At 39.6% G+C, this 23,626-nt stretch overlaps 1 protein-coding gene across 1 annotated transcript; it reads left to right on the top strand.

Moving 5' to 3' along the window:
* The first annotated feature begins 2,783 nt into the window (after positions 1–2,783).
* Positions 2,784–15,193, top strand: CCDC196 (coiled-coil domain containing 196). The gene is made up of 10 exons (XM_024747238.1): positions 2,784–2,833; positions 2,938–3,090; positions 4,376–4,472; positions 5,507–5,557; positions 7,306–7,383; positions 7,586–7,669; positions 8,192–8,251; positions 8,621–8,762; positions 14,835–14,905; positions 15,077–15,193. The coding sequence occupies exons 1-10, from the start codon at positions 2,784–2,786 to the stop codon at positions 15,191–15,193; spliced, it is 903 nt and encodes a 300-aa protein (XP_024603006.1).
* The last annotated feature ends 8,433 nt before the right edge of the window (positions 15,194–23,626 follow it).

Here is a 23,626-nt window from a genome sequence, read left to right as displayed (position 1 = left end):
AACCAAATGTCACAACAAGAAATTTAAAGAGGTCATGCTTCAGTGATCAATGCCATTTTTGTCCTCTATTTGCTACCACCTGCCACGTCTGCAGTCTAAAAAGCCACAACTAATAATTAGTCCACCTTGTTCCTTCTCTTAACTGTGTGGAGTTTGCTCACACTCTTTCAATCCAAACTTTTCATGGAAAATCCTAGGGCAACCAATGTGAATTACATTATGTTTCACCTGATATGGCTATTCTAATGTAATGTCATATTACACTAGCTATCATATAAAAATTACAAGTGACATATATATGCTTTAGAAAAAGTATTTGTAGAGACTGCCTAAAGAGAAGTTTTGCTGTAGAAGATACTTTATATACCCTTAAAGTGTATATAATTTGGGGAGTTCTCTCTTTCCAAAAATGAATACAAAATTATGAATACCAAATGAGGTCCAGGGCCCTTTGGAAGAGGTCTGTGAAAATGAAGGGCTCTGAAGCTTAAGCTTCATTGGGATAATATAAATCAGCTTTTTTGTATTTGACCTCTTACTTAGAACATTAAACAATACCTAAACCCAAACCATCCAAAAATTCACTAAAATGTAAATACCTGACATGAGCCAAGAACTTCACATATTGTATTTCATTCTTACAACACACCTTTTAATTTACCATTCTCGTTTTTATAAAAGTGGAAACTGGGACTTAGAGAATATAGTTTGCTCACAGCCCACTTCTCACAGCAAAGCTGAGATTCAAACAAAGATCCCGACAAACTAAATCTTGTGTTATTTTCACTGCAATACTCTGCCTTTAAGGTTTCCCAAAAGACAAAAGGTTTAAGTCATTTTGGAGAATGCCCCTAGAAAATCCCTGAAAAGTCTCAGTTAATACTTGAAATTAACATGACAATTCACATTTGAGAACATCATTAAAAATATTGCCCTAGGGACTTCCCTGGTGGTCCAGTGGCTAAGGCTCCGCGCTCCCAATGCAGGGGGCCTGGGTTCGATCCCTAGTCGGGGAACTAGATGCCACATGCCGCAAGTAAAAGGTCCTGCATGCCGCAACTAAAAGATCCCGCATGTCACAACTAAAGATCCTGTGCGCTGCAACGAAGATCCTGAAACTAGGACCCAGTGCAGCCAAATAAATAAATAAATAAATATTAAAAAAAAAAAATATTGTCCTAAAACTGTGTGTAAAGAGCATAAAAGGGAATCCCCTAGCAGTCCAGTGGTTAGGACTCCATCATGCTTTCACTGCATGGGCCCAAGTTTGATCCCTGGTCAGGGAACTAAGATCCCACAATCCACGCAGCATGGCCAAAAAAAAAAAAAAAAGAACATAAAGAAACAAATGTATAACTCTTACAGTTATCTTCTGATCACTAAGTGAATAGTTGAAGATGGAGATTTTAGGGTCTAGGAGAAACGTGATTCTAATAAGGAGAGGAAAATGGAGGCAAAATCAGAATCTGGAGGTAAGTCTAGAATTACAGCCTCTCAGGAAGGAACTTGGCTATGAAATGACATACTGATGGTATGATCTTTTACAAATTATATCTTCTTGTTTCATGTCTGATATAATTCTACCTTGCCATTGTGATATATCACGTTTTAAGTATAGGAAAGTAGGGGTTTCCCTGGTGGCACAGTGGTTAAGAATCCACCTGCCAACGCAGAGGACACAGGTTTGAGCCCTGGTCTGGGAAGATCCCACATGCTGTGGAGCAACTAAGCCCGTGGGCCATAACTACTGAGCCTGCGTGCCACAACTACTTAAGCCCACATGCTACAGCCCATGCTCCACAACAAGAGAAGCCACCGCAATAAGGAGCCCGCGCACCGCAATGAAGAGTAGCCCCCACTTGTCGCAACTGGAGAAAGCCCACGAGCAGCAACGAAGACCCAACACAGCCAAAAATAAATAAATAAATAAAATTTTAAAAAAAAGATAGGAAAGTAATGACAATTGGCTCATGTATTATATTACTCAATATTATACCCATACCTGTATTTGTCAGTTTGGCCTCTATTTTTTTTTCTTTTTTTGTTGTATGCGGGCCTCTCACTGTTGTGCCCTCTCCTGTTGCCGAGCACAGGCTCCAGATGCGCAGGCTCAGTGGCCATGGCCCACCGGCCCAGCCGCTCCGCGGCATGTGGGATCTTCCCGGACCGGGGCACAAACCCGTGTCCCCTGCATCGGCAAGCGGACTCTCAACCACTGCGCCACCAGGGAAGCCCTGGCCTCTATTTTTTTTAAAAGTATCCTAGAGGTATCCCCTTCTCCTCCTAAGTCTCCCAGAGGCAGATGCTTTGTCTTTATCTTTTCCTTATTCACAGAATCCAGTGCTGTGCCCTACAGATAGTAGGCATTCCATGGAGGTCAATTGCCATGGAAGATGGTGTTGATGAGTTATTTTTGACAAGCCATCATTTTCTAACACAATAGGAATTCCATGATATAGATGTGTTATTATTCTACCCTACTCAGTCAAAAACTTCAGAATAAAACTTTTGGCATTGGTTAAAGCTAAGGCAAGAACTGCTCAGATGTAGTTAATAGTATTTTCAGTCAACAAGCTGTCTCTGATGTTGGAGTTATTTAAAAGACCTGTTAAATCTGTGGTCTTAGCGCCATTGTGACCTCAACCTGTAGCTAAAAATCTGTCCAATGAAACAGGAGTTTCAAGAACAGCATCACAAAAATGATGACTTAAATGAACGGAACAAGAAGGCACATATTTTCAAGAAGACCTTTCTTATTCTTAGAGTAGAAGTTTTCCTTCAAGATGACAAGTGCTTCAAACTCTCCAGGATCTTACTTATCTTCCAAAACAAGGTGAGTCTTTGACGGAAGATGCCAAGTGGTAACTATCCAGGAACGAAAAGAGGGTCTCTGTTATTAGCCCGGGCTGAAGGCAGATATAGTGTCTCTTCCCACAGAAGTCCAAAAATAGATGACAGCTACTTGAAGGAGTTGAGTGAGGACTTAAAACTAAGGAAGCAGGAACTGCTAGAGATGCTAAAACCTCTAGAAGATAAGAACAAGCTGTTATTCCAGAAGTTGATGTCTAACTTGGAGGAAAGACAAAGAAGGTAAGTGTTCCCTTCTCAGGATTTCCTAGAAGGGGAAAGGCAAGAGAACTTTAATCCATAGGATTTAGCAATGATTATTTACATTTTTAAAAAGTTTAGACCTTCAGCTATAGTAAATTAAAAGAATGTAACCACAAAATCAGGGTGACAAGGAATCCTTCTTCTTTTAGTAGAATTAAATATAACTCAGCTCATCTCACAGGGCTACAGTTATTACTTTTCTTCCCAAGAAACTGTTAAGAGACTTTACTATCCTCAATCCATCATGGTCACACAGATAGCTCCTCATTCATGTTTGTGGAATCACTTTAGGATAAATGACTCTGTTCTTCCATTGCCACACAGTGAAATGGTAATCATTTCTGAGCATCAGAGTCCTCTGGATTATGGTCTGGCCTTACTAAATGTACTAGGCAGTTGAGGTCTTAACTCTTTGCTAGGGCACTCACTGTTCTTGGGATCCACCAACTCTCTTTTTCCTTTCTAGTTTCAGAGAATCTCACCTTAATGTGTCTACCTTCATTCTCTACCCTACCATAAACATTTCAGGGAGCTCAGACTTTTGGAGAGAAAAAGCCAGGCAGAAAGTTGTGAGAGTCAAGCACCAGCTGTTTACAACCGAGAAACTCAGCCCTCTCAGGGCAAGAGAACACAAAGGCTTGCTTCTTTGCTTATAATTAGAGAGGGAAAAGCACAAAGAACATAAGCATAAGTTAATTAATACCTTTAAAGAATATCCTCTCTTACAGTCATAGATTGGATATTCGGATTTTATCAGAAACTTCTTGATGGCCTGATTCTCTAGAGGCTACCATAAGGATATAAGTGGGTTCTCCAACTAACTCAAATGTTTTTATGTGGAGAAGTAAAGTAGGGGAGATGAACAGAGATGGGGGTAGGGAATAATTCTGAGATTTATCCTTAAGACAAGAGGTTCTTCAACCTCCTTCTTCACAGAGGCAAAAAAAACGTCCCTTTCTACCCCAAAAGTCATATAACAAAACTTTCTTCTGAAGGGGTGGAGAGGAGTCTCACTAGCTGTTGGACACCTAAGTTCTGAGCCTTACAGAGCACAGAATTCGTTATAGAGCACATACCTAAGGCAAACGTCAATTAGGAATGAAATTGTCTTTTCGAGACCTTCTATGTCTAGAAGGACTTCCATAAATCTTGTGATTTCAGCCCCTATCTCCCTCTCATGGTAGAGTAGTTTCTGACTGGTCATGGAATATTAATATTTCTTTTTAGGAAGTATTATGTTTTGTGATATCTGTCTTCTTTCTAGTCTGCAGATTATGAGGCAGATTATGGCAGGGAAGGGGAATGGTGAATCCTCAGTCATTGAGCTCATTAAGGAAGCAGAAGAGATGAAGCAGAATCTGGTAAGAGGTTGGTGGGCACTCCAGGGAATGGCCTTCTGAACAGGGCTCTCAATTTCATTGCTGTCAGACAGAGTGCTCATCTCTAGCATTGGTGCTCCAACACTCATAGGTCCTTGATCTAGAAAAGTCCTGGGTGAACCAAAGGGAGTCAGGTGAAATGTTGGGAAGAATAAGAACTAGCTAGCAAAAATTCTATTTTTTTGACTTTTGAAAAACTTTTCATCTAAAGGTTAATGCATACAAGCATATTAACCCCTCACATTTCAGAAGAAATAGAAAATAACCAAAGTAAAAGAAAGGAAAGAGTTTGGTCTGAGAGATTCTTTCAAGATTTTTAAAAATTAACAATATAGGACTTCCCTGGTGGCACAGTGGTTAAGAATCCGCCTGCCAGTGCAGAGGACACGGGTTCGAGCCCTGGTCTGGGAAGATCCCACATGCCGCGAAGCAACTAAGCCCATGCGCCACAGCTACTGAACCTGTGCTCTAGAGCCCCCGAGCCACAACTACTGAAGCCCGTGCACCTAGAGCCTGTGCTCCGCAACAAAGAGAAGCCACCACAATGAGAAGCCCACGCACCGCAATGAAGTGTAGCCCCTGCTCTCAGCAACTAGAGAAAGCTTTTGCGCAGCAACAAAGAACCAACACAGCCAAAAATAAATAAATATAAATAAATTTATTTTTAAAAATTAACAACATAAAGGATCTTAAAAATTAAAAATTAGTGGTCTAAGCCCCAAAGAAACTGCCATATGATCAGAACATCTTACGTGTTTCAAGTGTGAGAAACTCACTACTATATTGATATACCACAATTACTGTAATTAAAGTTACTATTCCAAATTGTTATTATTTTTTATCATCATCATCAAGCTCATCTCTCATGTTCCTGGGTTTGGGGCTAGGCCCATTTATTGTCTTCCTCTGTGGTTTACTATGCCCCTACCCCTTAGTCCCCCTATTAGTAATTTCTTCCAACTTTAATGACTAGACAAACACATATTTCTATTTGTTTGCTTTTTCCTCTCCACCAGGAAAGGAAGAACAAGATGCTTCGGAAGGAAATGGAGATGCTATGGAACAAGGTATGTATGCCTCTAAGGATCTCTTGAAAGTATCTGTCTTACAAACCAGAATGCAAAGAAGCTTCCCTTTTTTCTGGTCTACATCCTCATTTTTTCGTGTCTCTGTTTCCACTCATGCCTCATTCCAATTCATTCTCTGACCTTATTTAAAACAATCAAATAATGTCACTCTCCTTAGGAAAACCCTTTACAGCCATTCCAGGTATAGTCTGGCTCTTGCCTACCTTTCTAGTCTCCTCTCATAGAAGTCCTCCCCTCCCACACTGGTCTCCACATGCCAAGACCTTTCCTTTCTAAAGACTTTTGCTTTTGCTTTATCCCTGGGCTTTGTAATGCTATTTTCTTATAGTTGGCTCATTCTCATCCTTCAGGTCTCCGCTTAAATATCACCTCCTCAGGGAAGCCCTCCTTATTCACTCCACCTGAAAAAGGACATCACCCCCCCCACACACACCCTTCCTATTATACAATTCTGTTCATGTCTTCCACAGCACTTTTTATAACATAAGCTCACTATTTTTTAAATTTTATTGTGTTATTATTATTTTATTTGTTTCTTATCTCCCTGCCCGGTTCTGGAATACATGCTTATCCAGTATCTTGATTGCTTTGTTCATCTTGGAATCCCTAGCATGTAGCACAATGCTTGACACATAGTAGACAATCAATAAATGTAAGTTGAATGAACGAATACCTGATTCTAATTCCTCTTTGATTTTGCAATAATCACAGCATTGTTTAGTATAAAAATATTTTGCTGGGAAACCAAGCAGGGATAGAAATAAAATTTTTTGCTGGGAAATAAAATAAAAAATAAATTAAATTAAATATATAAATTAAATTAAATTAAATTAAATTTTTTTGCTGGGGAACCAAGCAGGGGTAGAAATTCCTTTGTGGACTAAGGCTTTGGGATCCAAGTGCTTTTTCACAAATTATGAGGCCTGAATAGCAGATTGTCTTGTGATATAAACAGGTGTGAGTGTGATCGCTGACTGTTTTTTCCATCTCACTTTTCCACAGATAATTAGGATACTATCAAGCCCTGCATCTTGTACTGAGATCTGCTCCTAGTTCTTAGTGGCAGCTACAAATCAATTCTATGAGTTGTGAGAAGTTTTAGTTTCTGAGTTCTTGAGTCTTAGTGATAGGAAATATGCCAGCATCATTCCTCTATCAAAATCCAGTTTCTCCAGAGCTCCCAAAAGACTTTGTATAAGGGATGTCCATATACCTGAGCTTGTGATTGACTTTCCCTCCCCATACTTTTAGACAATGAGAAATAGAGAGACAAGATCGTATGTCTAGTGGTTAAGAAGACAGACTTCAGAGTCCAGGAGATCTGGTTCAAATTCTAGCTCCGTACTTTCCTACCTGAGTCACCCTAAACAAATGACTTAAGCTCTCTAAGACTCAGTTTTCTTATCTATAAAATGGAAATAAAAATAGTCCTGTGAGGATTAAATGAGAACATTTGTAATGTAGTAAATAAGTAATTGTAGTAAGTAGCTTATAGTAGTGATTGACATATAATAAAGGTTCAGTTAATAGTTTTTATTATTATAAGTTTCACTCAAAAGACCAGATGGAAGGGCTCATTCCATTCTGAACCTCCTTTGGTAGTACACTTTTCATATCAGGCCCTGAGAGTTTTCTGACTGGCAGGAACCAAAAGCCTTGACATTGGCTTTCCACTTCCCTCATGAAGTCCCAGTAATTTAAAGCTTTGCCAAAATGTCTCTCTACAGACATTCAGCACAGAAGAACTCAGTGATCAACAAAAAGCACTGCAGATAAAGAACAAAGCAGACTTACAGGACAGAAAGGCAAGTGGACTGCATGGTGCTCAGAATTTCAAAGTTGTTGATGCCACACAGATGGCAACAGCCCATTGAGAATCAGGACTGATTAGGGTAGACAGATAGGAAGGATCTGGGCCTTAAGGGTATATTGGATTTACTGTCTGCTAAGACATTGCATTTCTTTCCTGGGACCTCCTTTTCCTTTAGCTCTCTTCTTTCTTCCCAGGCTCCCCAAACCCCCTCATCATCTAGGAAGACCAAGAATGAACTGGAGACATTGTGTGCAGAGGAAGTGAAGGAAATAAGGAAGGTAGTATGATCTTTCTGAAAGTAGTGGCTTTTAGAGCTGATAGATTAGAAATATTTAATGTAGCAATAATCTGCCTAAGTGTGCTCCTGAACTGATACAAAATTTTATAGGAGATCTGGTTCCCTTGGGGTATTACATCTGAGTCAGTGACACGGCAAGTTTCTGGTAAATCATGATAGCTAGAGCAAAGTGGGAAAATCTGTACCAATAATGACAACTTTCAAATAGCTATGTGATGTCAAAACACTTGTTAATTTGTTTTTGAACATTTATTTAGAGATATTATGCTTGTATCTAATCTTCCTGCAGCCAACTCATTGATAGAAAACATCCTGTTCTTTTAGCTTTTAGCTTTTGGAGAGTGGGATGTACAGGTGATGACAATTAAGAGGACTGCAGTTGAAACCAATATATTAGTGACTCTATGACACCATAATTTTGCTATAAAGTCTTTGCAGCATATTGAGAAAACCGATTTCTGATCTCAATTACTTTGCCACCAGAGGCTCTTTCTTCCACCAGGAAAAGCAACAGAAGAAAATGGAATGGGTCAGGTATCAGGAACAAGCTAACTTCATTCAGGTACTAAGTCTTCCAAGGCTGGACACAGGGTACAATTTCATTCATGCAATATAGAGGCTTTTAGTTTCCTAATGGTAAACCTGATCCTCTCATCTGGATTACCAATTGTCATGCTAAAAGCAATGTTTTGTGGGAAGATGACTGAAGAGTCCTATCTCCAGCTTCACCCTGAGTATAGCACTTTTTCCCTATGATCTTGATTTTGTCCTATTTGAAATGGGGGGAAAAATCACACATAATTTCTGCCCACTTTTAAAGACTGAGCATGATAGGTTCATTTTTAAACTTCTGAGTTAAAAGGATTCAGGTAATAGTGGATTTAGAGAAGTCAATACTATATGAGGAGTTTTGAAAAATGTTCTCTTATAGAATGACTTCAATGGCAAAGTGATTGAGCTGAGAATTGAAGCCTTGAAGAACTACCAGAAGCCCAATGATCTGAAGTTATCACTGTACATACAGCAGAATTTTGAGCCAAAGCAAGCATTTTTTAATCTTCATGGGTCCCGAGGTAGGTAGAGTATCATAGGTACACAATTTGAGGTTTGTTTGGTTTTACATTGGAGATCCCATTACCTGTAAAATGATAACACAATACCTGGCACACAGTAAGTTAGTTAGCGGTGTTATAAAAAATGTTTTCACTATCATCATCATTATTATTACACTGAAACTCTTATATCAAGATAAGGATTCCTCTAGAGGAAATAAAATTTTCCTTTGTAAAGACTGAGTAATATATTGTGTGCTTAGCATATGTAGTTGATACGTAGTTGACACCCGATAAAATATCAGTTTTCTCCTCACCTCGTCCCCTTTCTTAGGAATTAGAGTAGTTTGATCTCACAAATCTTATTGGAATAGACTCTGCTACTTCAGAATAGAAGGCCAAAGAGACATCCAACAATGGTTGTGAGTTTCACCAATCCAGATATTCCTCTGGGAGTTTCACCATTTCCCCACCCCAAAGAATTTATGGCATCATTAGAGGAAATCATATAGCTTATCATAAAAAAATAAAGGAATGGTTTTCTTAGGGACAGGAAGAAAGGGCTCTTAAATTTTCATGGATCTATGAATCTGAACTCTGTAATTTAAAAAAGAGACATGCAATAAGAAATCATGGCTAAGGGATGCCAATGTTTTATCAGTATTAATATGTATGTCTCTAATTTCTTCTCAATCATATTCCGTAAGGGCTTGAATAACTTATAAAATCACACACAGCATGAAGATCAAATAAACAGATGACTAAATCAAGGTAAAGGGAAAATAAGTTGAAGCCAGGTAAATACATAAAAATGTGTAGTGAAAGTACCATACAGTTGGTACAGGTAGGCTTCAGTCTTGGTTATGAATTTCCCTGAAAAAGAAACATGAATTTATGGTGTCCACAAAATAAAAATAAACCAAGTTCTCAGAAGAAACACAGCTTTTACTGGTACTGAAATGAGAGAGAAATTTCTCTTCCAGGTCCTCATCAGGGGAACAGGACACTCTATGTGTGTCATAGTAGCTAATGTCCTCAAAAATATTTCTAAAATAAATTCAGAATCTAAATTTCCTAGGCTGTTTCTTATCTGTTCCTTGGCACAATCTGATAAGAAATTATTGATGTGAACTTTTTTTTTTGGCGGTACGGGGGCCTTTCACTGCTGTGGCCTCTCCGGTTGCGGAGCACAGGCTCCGGACGCGCAGGCTCACGGGCCCAGCCGCTCTGCGGCATGTGGGATCTTCCCGGACCGGGGCATGAACCCATGTCCTCTGCATCGGCAGGCGGACTCTCAACCACTGCGCCACCAGGGAAGCCCCTGATGTGAACCTTTTTTAAAAGTGATGGATCAGCTCAAGATGATTTGGTCCAGGTCCATAGCACTCTGTTGGTCTGACTTGATCCATATTTAAAATTTAGAAAATCTGGATGATTGGACGAACTACCTATCCTTCAGCCAGTGTTCCATTCATGTCTCTCTTTTAACTGTTGTTCTGATAAGAATTGGAAAGCAGAAAGCTTGAGGTTTTCTTCTCCAATAAGAACCTGGAATACAACCAGAAGCAGTATAAAGTCATTAAGATGCAAATTAAAAAGATAGAGGAGGGGAGGGTTATGAGGGCGAGAGATCCACGTCTTATTTCATTTAAAATTAGCTGAAAGTCATCTCAAGGGATCCATAGAGTAAGGAGCCAAAAATCTTTTCACTCTGGATTCAAATCAAGCCAAGAAAATAGTGAAAGATTCCATTCAGCGTGATCACCGCGGAAGATATTTTTTCTCTTGCTTGCAGAGCACTGAATCTCTGAACTCTGAACTAGAACAGCCCACAGATCAACATCTTCTTTTCTCTTCTCTCCTCTAATGCTTCTGGAGTATTAAGCGATAGGACACTAAACTGTTCAGTTACCACAAGTGCACGTAGCTACAGGCATGCGTGACCCATTGCTTGTGTGTTATTGACTGCACATGCATTGAGCATGGATTGTAGACCAGTTTCATTTTCTAATACACACATATACAAACTCTCTGAGTTTGTCTGAGCCCAAGTGGATATGAAATTTAAGTCTTAGATTTTGGTTTTATTGACCTATTTATAACCTAGTGTTTAATTACTGAAAAGAAAACAAAAGAAATATTAGTTTTCTTCGTAGAGGGATTTTTAAAGTAGTTATATTAAGATATTATTACCAACAGTAATATGTGTTGTAAACGAAAAACAGATGTAGTTTTCTATAATAGAAAGTAAACATAATAAGTATACTGAGAACAAAATTTTAGTATTCTAACACAGTGCTGAACCCTAAGACCTGTTTTATCTTTATTAGGAAGTGAGATCAGCAAGATGTAGAGAGTTTTAAAGAAAACCAGCACCAAACTGAAACTCTTCTCCTTGATGCCATCAAGGTGTCAAGTTTGAAAGAATCAAAAAAGGAATACTTTTCTCACTGTGATTTATAGTATTTAATGCTGTGTTCCAGCACCTCCTAAATTTATTGCAGTTGCCTCCTAAAATCATCTCACCATCAAATTTTGGGAAATAGCAATTTACTGGGAAAAGCACTAGATTTAGAGTCAGATATATGAGTTGCAGGCCTTACTCTGAGGCTAACCATTTAGATGTCCTGGACCAGTCATTTTGTTTCAGTGTTTTTCTTTATCTAAAGCAACCATAACATACTATAGAGCATGTTGAAAACATGGTTTTGTGTAACCCTCACAGTGACTCTATGGGGTAGGTATTATAGAACAAGGAACTAGTTCAGAGAAGCCAGGCTTCTGACTGCATATCCAAAGTTCACCTCCTAAAATATGCTACAAAGTGACAGTGTTCCAGTATGTGATTTCTTATGACTCTTCCACAACTAAAGGCTATGATTTGAATTCAAGCTTATCACTTGTTTAATGTATAATCCTCCCAATAAAGAATCATACCCCCAACATTAATTTGTTCAGTAACAAAAGAAATACTACTTCCAAAAGGGGTTGACAGATTTGTAATTCTTCATTTAGCCCAGTAGGTGGCACCAATCACATCCAGGCCTTTAGTCCATAAACAGTGGCAATTCAGGAACCTGCAGGGAGCCATCAGTCTTCTATTGCCCTTAGGACAAAATGTGCTACATTTATGTATCAAATGAAAAAATTAAAAGATCTCTTGGTGTTTTCTGCCATGCTTTGTGACACTGAGGTGTATTACTGGCAGCCTTGACTATCCCGTATTAAATTCAGCATTCTGCTGCAAAATCTGTACCTATTATTCCACTCCGTGAACTACAGTGTCCTCCATTCCAAAAACAGCCACTGTCCCGCCCTCCACAATCCCTAATACTGTTTGTTTTTTTCTACCACAGATAAATCAGGCGATCAGGACAAGGAATTAAAAAATCAGGCAATTGTGCAAGGTGGGGACCTTTTGAAGTTTAAGTACTTAGTAGTGCTCCTGGATAATGTTCCTTTTCCTCTAGTTTCAAAAGAATTGAATTTCACAGATCTGTCTTAAAGGATTGAATGTAATTTTGGACACACCTTCCAGCAAATCAGGGTACAGGCCCTTCTGCTATAGGCATTTCCAAGTAGAGGGAGGGTTATCGCACTGCTCCTCGCCAAGAATTCCTCCTCCCACATCGATTGTCCTGTGTGCTGGTTGGCTGCATTGCAGTGGTGTGATCTGTTTGGTTGGCAAAACATAATCCTGGGGCTTCCCTGGTATATATAATCCTGTGTTAATACTGACTTTGTAACACTTCAAGCAATCCCTACGTGCAAATTCCCTTGAGGCCCAGGTTGTATGTATCATTAGCCAGGTCAGTCTCATCGGTTTAGCATACTTCATCACCTAGTCTTATAGAAGAAAAAAATATTTTACATCCACGGTGAAGTCTTTCCAGAGACGGGTCGCATTTGAAAGGATTTACTTCCAGACCAGTATAAAATTACAGTTTGGCCCAGAGTGTACGGCAGCCCTACCCAGAATTCTGTAGAGTCAAGAGAGCAGTTCTTGGCCTTTGGCAGTCACCTATCTTAGAGTGCACAGGCACGAAGCAATCTTTAAATTCAGCTGTTTCCCATCACATCTGCCGGTATTTAAAGAAGAGGTTTATCTTCCATAATAATAGAACTGGTGATAAGACACTTGATTCTGACAGCCTTGCTCTTCTCTCCTCCCCTATCCCACCCCTAAACGCCCACCCCAACTCTTAGCATTTCCTTGAGCTCTTTTAAGAAGCTGAAGGTTGCATGTGAATATTTTGCTACACTTATAAATTCAGATGAAAGCCCAGTGCAGTGGGAAATGAATACTCTTGAGACCTTATTTATTCTATAACTCCCTCTGTTCTGAAACCAAGTCATTCTCCCCAGCTTCAACCTTTGCTTCACTTTAGTATTACTCCTCCTGATGGCTGAATACACTCCAGCAGGTGCTGCTGAAAGGAAAATAGTAGTGTTAGGCTAAAATTCTGAAAGGCAGGGGCGGAAACCCACAGCTGGCTCCAATCTGAGTCCTTGATAAATAACATTGCCCTCAAATACAGGCTTTTTCAAACCTTGCAGCAACTTGAACCTTTTGAATGTCAGCCTTCGGTTCATGGTATTAGTAGGTCATGAAGTTAACTTTTTATTTATTTATTTATTTATTTTTAGTTGCATTGGGTCTTTGTTGCCGCGTGCAGACTTTCTCCAGTTGCAGGCAGTGGGGGCTACTCCTCGTTGCGGTGCACAGGCTTCTCATTGCAGTGGCTTCTCTTGTTGTGGAGCACAGGCTCTAGGTGTGCGGGTTTCAGTAGTTGTGGCACGTGGGCTCAGTGGTTGTGGCACATGGGCATAGTTGCTCCACGGCATGTGGGATCTTCCTGGACCAGGGATAGAACCCGTGTCCCCTGTGTTGGCAGGTGGATTCTTAACCACTATGCCACCAGGGAAGTCCGAAGTTAATTTCTAAACTAGCTCATTCTTTCACTTCCTATAAAACTCCACAGAAGTCCAGGGGAGAACAAAAGTCTTCTTTCCTAAATATGAATTTTGAAGGTTGAAAAAAAAGTAAACTGTACCTGTATTGATATTATGATTATTTCAGTGAGTGACAATATATTCTAAACTTTTTTGCATCACACAATCAGGAGAGCAGAAGGTTGTCTAGGATTAGGTTGCCATACTTAGGTAATAGAAAGAAGATCCCCAGTTAAGTTTGAATTGCAGATAAACAATAAATGTTGAGTTTAAATATGTCCCAACTATTGCATGGGACATACATATACTAAAAATTATTTGGTGTTTATTGAAGTTCAAATTTAACCGGGTGTCCTATATTTTAGTCTGGCAGCCCTCACCTAGGACTGACTCACCACAGAGCCTATTTAGCACCCTACAATTCTCCCTCTTTCCCTTTTTATTCTCTCCCTTTCTCTCTGCCTCCTCTTTCTCATCCCAACCCCCACCTTCACCTTTTGTTTGTTCTCCGCTGTCCACAGTTAGCCATTTTTGTGGAATGTGTGTCTGGGTTACCAGAGGGTGTGCAGATATGTGCATGATTTATCATCTCATTTCTTCATTTAAAAGTTGTATTGGAAGCACACTTTGTAGGCTCTCAAATAAAATTGTTTTTACTTGATGTAATCTTCAAACGATTATTTTGTCCTGTGGGACATGAGCTCTCAACAGAAAAAAAAGGTTTGCCAGGGCTTCCCTGGTGGCGCAGTGGTTGAGAGTCCGCCTGCCGATGCAGGGGACATGGGTGCGTGCCCCGGCCCAGGAAGATCCCACGTGCCACGGAGCGGCTGGGCCCATAAGCCATGGCCGCTGAGCCTGCGTGTCCGGAGCCTATACTCCACAATGGGAGAGGCCACAACAGTGAGAGGCCCACGTACCCCACCCCCCAAAAAAAAGAAGGTTTGCCACTTCAACTTTAAAAACATTGTTTGATGAAGTTATTTTCTAAAACAACAATTAGAAAATCCACATCAATGCTAATACCAGAGTCAGTCCTACAATGATATGGTACTATGATGAATGCTAATAGCCTTGCAACTCAAAATAAAACTAGGTTTTTTACTCAAAGAAAGCTCTCATTTTCCTCATTTTCCCCATCAGGTACCATGGACACTGCAACTATGAGCAGAGCAACTACTGGCAAAAGTGAATCTAATGTGAAAATTACTTTGGTTTTCGAAATCATTTCAAAGGCTTGAATAGATAGTGGGTGTAGAATTTTGGAATGCATTTGTTAATATTTTTAGTATTCTAATTTAATATTTTTAGAGGATTTGCAAAGTGAGTGCCAGGACACTTGGTGCTTTAGCTGTCATTTTTTTCTGTTTTTTCCTGCCTTAGAGAATTCTGGGCGCAAAGACCTACACAAACAACAAGGAGCTAAAGGAAGTCAGTTTGATGAAGGAAGAGGGAGGCTCTTTTTTCTGAGGTCAAGGCCAGAAGAAGCGCTGAAGGATTAGAAAGCTTTCACTCCCTTTGCTTTGGACAGATTTAAAGACTAGGTACAGCCATTTGTGTTAATTAAAATCTCTCAAACCTTCGTTTTAGTGCTATTTCCACTCTCTCTCCCCTCCACAATGGGTGGAAATACTAGTTAGATGCTTGGCCTTAAGCATGTCAGGAATTTAGTCATTTAGGGATTGTAAACAGCCTCTGATTATTTTGATAGCTTTTGATTTTTGAAATGACTAGATTCAAACCACACTGTATGTTAACAAGTCCATAAAAATCTGTTCTCTCCACCTCTGAAGTGTTTAGTTCTGGGCAGATCCTCCACTAGCAAATGAGCAAAAGTAGTTACAAAATAAGGAAATAATACTCCATAGACTCCTCTTACTCTTTCACCCACCACACCCATCTGCCCTGTTGATACTGCCTCCTCGTTATCTATTCCGTGAATATCTTCTGCCTTCCCAGTGCCACTGTTTAGTTTAGGCCTCTCTTTCCTGCCTTGATTACCACACCCTCTTTTAACTAGTTTCCCTGATTCCAGCTCCTCTAATCCATCTTCCCCAGCACCACTGAAACTATCTTTTCGAAAGGAGAAATGAGATCATGTCACGTCCCTACTGATTTCCCCTTGACTTCAGTATAAAGTCCGAACTCCTTCACAAAACACATAAAGATCTGCCTCCTGCCTACATCCCCAATCTCATCTTTTACTGTAACCCCCTTCCCTCATACATCTACAGTGAGCTGCACAAAACTAGTTGCAGTTCCCCTGATTCACCATGAGTTCTGTTATATCCATGCCTTTGCACAAAGCTGTTCCTCTGAAAAATTCTTCTCCTCTTGTCTGCTTGACTGTTGCCTATTTGACCTAAGGGCCAAGTTTGGTGCCCTTGTACTATCCCAGTAATTCTCAATCCTAGTTGTGTATCAGAATATCCTTGGGAGCTTTTAAAAACACCAATTCACTAAGGCTCTCTCCAGATCATGTAAATTATGATCTCTGAGGGACTTCTCTGGTGGCGCAGTGGTTAAGAATCCGCCTGCCAATGCAGGGAACACATGTTCGATCCCTTGTCCAGGAAGATCCCACATGCCATGGAGCAACTAAGCCCATGCACCACAACTACTGAGCCTGCACTCTAGGGCCTGCAAGCCACAACTACTGAAGCCCGTGTGCTGCAACTACTGAAACCCACGTGCCTAGAGCCTGTGCTCTGCAACAAGAGAAGCCACCGCACTGAGAAGCCCACCCACGCACCGCAGCGAAGAGTAGCCCCAGCTCACCGCAACCATAGAAAGCCCGCTTGCAGCAATGGAGACCCAACGCAGCCAAAAATAAATAAAATTTTTTTTAAAAAATTATGATCTCTGAGAGAGAGGGTAAAAGCACCTGTATTTTTTTAAAAGGTCCCCAGGAAATTCTTATGTGAAGCCAGGTTTCAGAATCATTGTTCAGGCTACCTTACGTCTACCATAGCACTTAGCGAACTATCTTGCAATTGTTTATTTATCCAGCTATTAATCTCCCTTACCAAACTGTGAGCTCTTTGAGACCCAGGACTGTGTCTTCTTCATCTTTTCATTTTGATCACCTAACACAGTACCTGGGATTTGATAGAGCCTCAGGTATGGCATAAGGCCACAGAAAGTTAATTCCAAAGTCCCAGGTCTATTGACACCCTGTCTTGTGTCAGTATGATACCACTGGATCATACTGTAGTCCCTGAGATCTTCAGATCTTTTCTTTAATTAAGTTGTCATTAATTTCCTATCTCATGTCAATATGAGGAAAGTTGATTTGTTACAAAACACTTCATTACCTGTAGGAATCCCTTGTATGGTGTAATGAGTAAAGTAAGCCAACTAAGTAAAAATCTTCGTCTCCCAAGGTCAATTTACATTTTTAAAGGTTGCTTTAAAGGCGGATTTTTAAAAATGTACTTTCAGACTGGAAAACTTTACATGAAATCATAGAATTTGGGCATTAGATGGGACTTTAAACAAGTATAAATCTCCATCACTTTACAGAAGAGGACACTGAAGTTCAGATATGTTGAAAGGGTGTCCAAAGTCCCACATGTTACTGCCCCACAGTAACAGTTAAGCTAATTACCAGAGCCTGGTATTATTACTGCCAATTCATATTCCAATTTAACTCATATCTTTCCTCTCTTGACCACAAAAGTAACAGGCTCTGCAGTCCTGAGACAATTAGTTTCATGTTCTACCAACTGAGTTAGCTGAGTGTATAGTCCACATTCTGTTTCAAGAAAGCCACATCTGTTCTCATCTAGGCCCTCTGTGCTTTAGCAGTCCTGAAAGATTTTCCAAGTCAATTGGATTAGACAGAGCAATGAGAACAAAAATCAGGAAAATAAAATCTGATTGTACCACTGACTATCTGGAATACATCATTTAATCACAAGGCCTTTGATTCCCCTTTTAAAAATTGGATTAAAAGAACACCATCCAAATGTTTTAAAATCATGGTCTTTGTTTGTTTGTTTTTACCATTGAAATGTGTTTAGATGAGTATCTGACCTTTTTTCCCATTTTTTTTTTGTTAACCAAAGCATGAAATAAACAATTCACTTGCTAGCAGAGATGTATAACTTCTTAAAAAGTGAACCATTTGCCATCTCTAAAGTACTGAAATTGTATGTTCATTATTATAAGGCTTATCACCTTTCCCTCAAATGTTCCAAATCTTTCAATTTCTTCAAAGCACAAAACTGAAATATTATAGCCTTTTTTTCTACTGTCTTTAAGACTTCACATTGGATTCCGACTTTCACCTATATGGCAGTGCAAAGTTATCAGTTAGATTGGCTGGCTATGCCTGGGTGCCTGCATTTTGATAAGTCCAGAATATGGATCTCAGCTTTGTGGGTACAAATTTATTCGGTCAACTTACCCAACAGATCAGAGACTCATTCAAGATACCCAAACTCCCAAGAGAATCACTGATAAATCCAATATTAGTTTAAATTACAGGGAGGGCTGTTCCTTCCAATATGGTTGGAATATGTCTATAGGGCATTCCCATCTCAGAATCAAATTATTAGCAAAACTGAATGAGTAATCAGAAAATATTTATGGCACTGAAACATTACAATTTTATTTATACTCATAATATTCCAGTTATGTTTCTCTCAGAATAAAATCACTGATACTCTTGACTGTACTTGGGAGATACTTTTCAATTTTAAATTCAACTGAGGAAAACTCTATCCCATCAGTAAAACATTTAATAACCATAATCTTAGGTAGTACTATTTTTGTGGCTTATCTCATTTATTTTACCTTGACATTCTAGCTATTCAAAGAATATTTGCTAACATTTCACCCCCAAAAGTTGCTGTTTTGCAATGACCACAAAGTGATTTGTAATGTTTGTCATACTTCTTTCCTAAATGAAATAAGGCCAACAACAACAGTCTGCTATTTTCATCTTTAATCTAGAATTGCAGTCATCAAAGGGGACAAGGGACAGTATGCAACATTTCGCTTTACTCTTTTAGATCCAGGCAGAAAAATCCAGCTTTAATATTGTTTATGTGAACTCTGGCCAGGTTAGCTGGTGTCTCCTTTTATAGGCAGAGGCTTCTGCAAGCTGTTACATGGCAAGGCAAATTTCTAACAGCCCCTCTGGTACCTTGGGAGTAGCCCGCACTGCTAGCAATTCAAAGTCTCTATTGCCTTACATGTTCTGTATTTAGTCATCAAATATTAGGAAATGGGAAGAAAACAAGGTTCTGTGTTGGAAAGGGATTCACGCTCTGCACCCAATCAATCCCACAGCAGGTGATACACAGATAAATATGAAATGTAATTATTACATGGTAAAATGAGATTTTTCAGCACAACTGAAAAATCCATCATCTCTGCTTCCTTCACCAATTCATTTATGCTTTTTAACATTTCAAACTTCTACTGCAGGTTCATTTTAAGCTAAACTACCGTATAAACATTCCTATCGACCATACTTCCTCCAATTATTAGTCAACCTGGGAGAAAATGAGGTTACTTAGGTTAACAAAATAATTTTTTGTTGCTTTTATAGAGACAAAACTATTTTTCTAGGGTAGTTGGGCTTTGATTATATGGAAACCAATTAATAATAATAATTTTTAATTTTTTTTAAAAAGCTCACTTAAACTTAATCCATGTCAGTGGTTAAGTTTTGGACTATTTTTTCTTTGCTTTATTAAAAATATTTATTTATTTGGTTGGTTGCACTGGGTCTTAGTTGTGGCAGGAGGGCTTCTTAGTTGCGGCTCACGGGTTCCTTAGCTGTGGCACGTGGGCTCCTTAGTTGTGGCATGTGAACTCCTAGTTGCGGCATGCATGTAGGAGCTAACTCCCAGACAAGGGATCGAAGCTGGACCCCCTGCACTGGGAGCACGGAGTCTTAACCACTATGCCACCAAGGAAGTCCCAGGGACTATTTTTTCTTTACTTGTGTATACTGAATCCTAAAAACTGAAGGCCTTGTAAACAGAGCCCTTTTAAGAAATTAAATAGTTTCTGGACACTTAATGTTACTTTTCCATTTAATAAATCTCATTCTCCTTTCCCTTATCCAATAATTCCTTCCTCTTCTAGCAAATACTGTCCTCCTCCTCTTTCGTCTACTCTTTCTTTGAATTAAGGAGGGAGAAAAACCAGTGCTTTCTTTAGAAACAAAACTTTTTTGTTTCTGGTTTCCTTCTTTTATCAGGTAAGCAGCCATATAAATAAGTGGTGACCTTGTACATTTGTAAATTGTCAGGACACACAGGGAAGAGCTTCTCTAGCTTCTGAATATTAACATGAAACAATGTGGGTCATAGCAAATGTATAAATTAAAGCCCTCAGAAAAGATTAAAATCTATAGTAATGGTAGAGAGAGATAGGAGATTTTGTGTGTGTGTGTGTGGGGGGTGTTATGCATTTATTTTCCCAACTGTTATGCTACTTCAGATGCCTTAATGGAAGTATCCAGCTTTTCAACTTTTTATCACCAGAAACAATTTTAAGTCTCAGTTGACATTTCAGTTAAAACCCTTTCTGACTAACTACTAATCTGTCAAGGCACTAGCCTTACATATGGTACCCTTGATCTTTGTCTATTTGGTAGGGGTTCATCTGATCCTGATCCTCTGGGTGAACACATGACTGAGGCCAACCAATTAGAAAATGCTATTGCCTTTGCCTTAGTGTTTTGGGATGGAGCCATGACCTTGCCTTATTATGATTTTAGGCAGCCTCTCTGCTAATGGGTGGGGTTGTGTTCCTGTTTTGCTAGTTGTTTGGCATAGGTTGTCCAGCACTGTGGCTTGCTGGTCGTTGAGTTAAGCTGGGTGCTGGTGTTAAGATGGAGGTCTCTGGGAGATTTCCGCCGTTTAATATTATGTGGAGCTGGGAGGTCTCTTGTTGACCAGTGTCTTGAAGTTGGCTCTCCTACCTCAGAGGCAGAGCCCTGACTCCTGGCTGGAGCACCAAAAGCCTTTCATCCACACGACTCAGACATTCTTGTTCCCTCCTATAGGCATCTGCTGCTTCCCATTGGTCAAACCTAGAAAAACTTTCTGTAGCTTGGACTTTTCCTGGGCTAAATCCAAGGTACTAGCGGGGCTGTGTTCCTTTCTGGAGATTCTAGGGGAGAGACCTTTTAGGGTTGGTGGAGTTCTCACCTCACATCACTCTCCATGACCTAAATTTGTGGTTTTCAAGATTTTGGTCTCAGGACACCTTTACACTCTTAAAAATTATTGAGGACTCCAAAGAGCTTTTGTTTAAGTAGGTTATACCTATTGATATTTACTATATTAAAATTTTAAAAATATGAGAATATACAAACACACATTCCATTAGCTATCAGAGTGATGACATCACTACACATCACGTAGCCTCTGGAAAATTCTACTGTATCTAATGAGAAAATGAGAGGAAAAAGGCACATAATGGCTTAGTATTAGTATGAAAATACTTTTGACTGTGTAGACCCTCTGAAAAGATCTTGGAGTCTCCCGGTGTCCCTAGATGGACTCGAAAACTACTCATCTAAATTATAGCTTACAGAAGCCAATACATGTCTGAACTTCCTAGCTGCATGAGCCAATGAATTCCTTTAGGCTTAAACTAGCGTCAGTCACTTGCAACCAAAAACAGCCTCATTCATCTGGATTTCCAGTTGGGGACCTCAGAGGAAGAGAGTAAATGTGAGGAGAAATACAAAGGACTGTGGCACAAAATTATTCAAGCAGCAATCTGGGAAGCAGAATATAATATCAAAAGCCCAAGGAAGGAAAAGTTCAATTAATTTTAATAAACATGGCTGACATCGGAAAACATTGTCCTAGTTGTTCCCAAATAAGTGTCATCAAACTCCATGAGAAATTGACGTGGCTCAGCTCCACTTTACTAAAAGATAACAAGGGCATCAGAACTAAAACCAAAATGTCAATTTCATTAGTAGGACTGACTAAATTTATCTTATTAGACTTTGGAAATTTCTAATTTTGAAAATTACTTCTGGGGGAAAGCATTAGGCTATTTAGGTCAAAAATTTTAAATTTCCCCAGTATTCTCTATTCTATAGAGCTGTATTTTCTCTAAAAATGTGTCTAATTTCTAAATCTCAGCTTTTTATTTCTTTTGAAAAAGTATTTATTTATTTTGGGCTGCATTGGGCCTTCGTTGCTGTGCACGGGCTTTCTCTAGTTACATTGAGCGGGGGCTGCTCTTTGTTGTGGTGTGCAGGCTTCTCATTGCAGTGGCTTCTCTTGTTGTGGAGCATGGGCTCTAGGCCTGTGGGCTTCAGTAGTTGTGGCTTGCAGGCTCTAGAGCGCAGACTTAGTAGTCATGGCGCAGGGGCTTAGTTGCTCCACGGCACGTGGGATCTTCCCCGACCAGGAATCGAACCAGTGTCCCCAGCATTGGCAGGTAGATTCTTAACCACTGCGCCACCAGGGAAGTCCCTAAATCTAGCTTTTAGAGAAACTTCTGAACATTCTTTTCTAATAGGCTGAGTTTGTAATTTATATGTTTACACAGTAATGTAATCTATTACCACCTGTACTGGGTTGAATAGTGTCCCCTCAAATTTCACATCCACATAGAACCTTGGATTTGGAAATAGGGTCTTTGGAGATGTGATTAGTTAAGATGAGGTCATAGTGGATTAATATGGGCCCTAAATCCAATGACTGGTATCATTAGAAGAAGGGCAAGTAAAAATACACACAGGGAAGAAGGCCATGTGAAGACAAAGGCAAAGACTGAGTGATGCAACTGTAAGTCAAGGAACGCCAAGGATGGCAGGCAACCACTGGAGGCTAGAAAGAGGCAAGGGAAGAATTCTTCTCAAGAGACTTTAGAGTGAGCATGGCTTTGCTGACACATTGATTTTAGATTTCTGGCCTCCAGAACCATGAGAGAATAAATTTCTGTTGTTTTAAGTCACTGAGTTTGTTGTACTTAGTTATGGCAGCCCTAGGAACTAATACCTTGCCTGATTCAGTCAGTCAAAAGTTCATCTTAGGGGCTTCCCTGGTGGCGTAGTGGTTGAGAGTCTGCCTGCCGAGGCGGGGTACACGGGTTCGTGTTTGTTTTAAGTCACTGAGTTTGTTGTACTTAGTTATGGCAGCCCTAGGAACTAATACCTTGCCTGATTCAGTCAGTCAAAAGTTCATCTTAACTCTATCACCCTTCCTTTGGGGAAAATACTATGTTAAAATCAACCAGAGCTTCACCTTACATCCAGTTTTAAAAAAATTGTGCTAACTACACCAAACAAAATTTACCATTTTAATCATTTTAAAGTGTACAATTCAGTGGCATTAAGTATATTCAAAATGTGGCTTGCACCCATTTGTAATCCACTCAGTTGTGGCTATTAGCCAATCAGGAAAGAGGCAAGAGTAGAATAAGCCTTAGTGGAAGAATAATGCATTACCAACTTTGTTCTTGCTTACATCTAGTGCTAATGAGGAGAGTCTAACCTCAGAAAAGCCAGTAAACTTTGGCCTTATTTATATTGAAAGTGTGATTAACCACAGGAAAACTAAAGTACTAGGAGGACTAAATGTAAATATACCAGTACCAGAAAAACTCAACTGTCCTTCATTGAGTAATTCACTTCTACTGATAAACTTTCATCTTTATAATGAAAGTCATTATGACAGCCAAATGTTTACCCATCTTTTGTGTTCTCAGTGTAAACTCAATTTTCATTATTAGTATCTCAGGAATGGAGAGAATAAATCCCTGGGCACTTCTAATGCTTTATATACAAACTCTGAACTTTTCCACTTTCTCCCCCCCCCCCCCCCCAAATATGTTCCTGAGACATTTATCAATCTTTGGAAATGCTACTCTCTTCCTACTTTCCAGAAAGTTTTCTTTGTTGTAACACTTGATTCCCAGATGAATTCTGAAGAAATGTCACATGGTAACAG

Source organism: Neophocaena asiaeorientalis, unplaced genomic scaffold, assembly GCF_003031525.2.
Source record: "Neophocaena asiaeorientalis asiaeorientalis breed wild unplaced genomic scaffold, Neophocaena_asiaeorientalis_V1.1 scaffold398, whole genome shotgun sequence".
Taxonomy (NCBI): Eukaryota; Metazoa; Chordata; class Mammalia; order Artiodactyla; family Phocoenidae; genus Neophocaena; species Neophocaena asiaeorientalis.
Note: the sequence above shows the minus strand (reverse complement) of the source record. Positions and strands in the feature narration are given on the sequence as shown.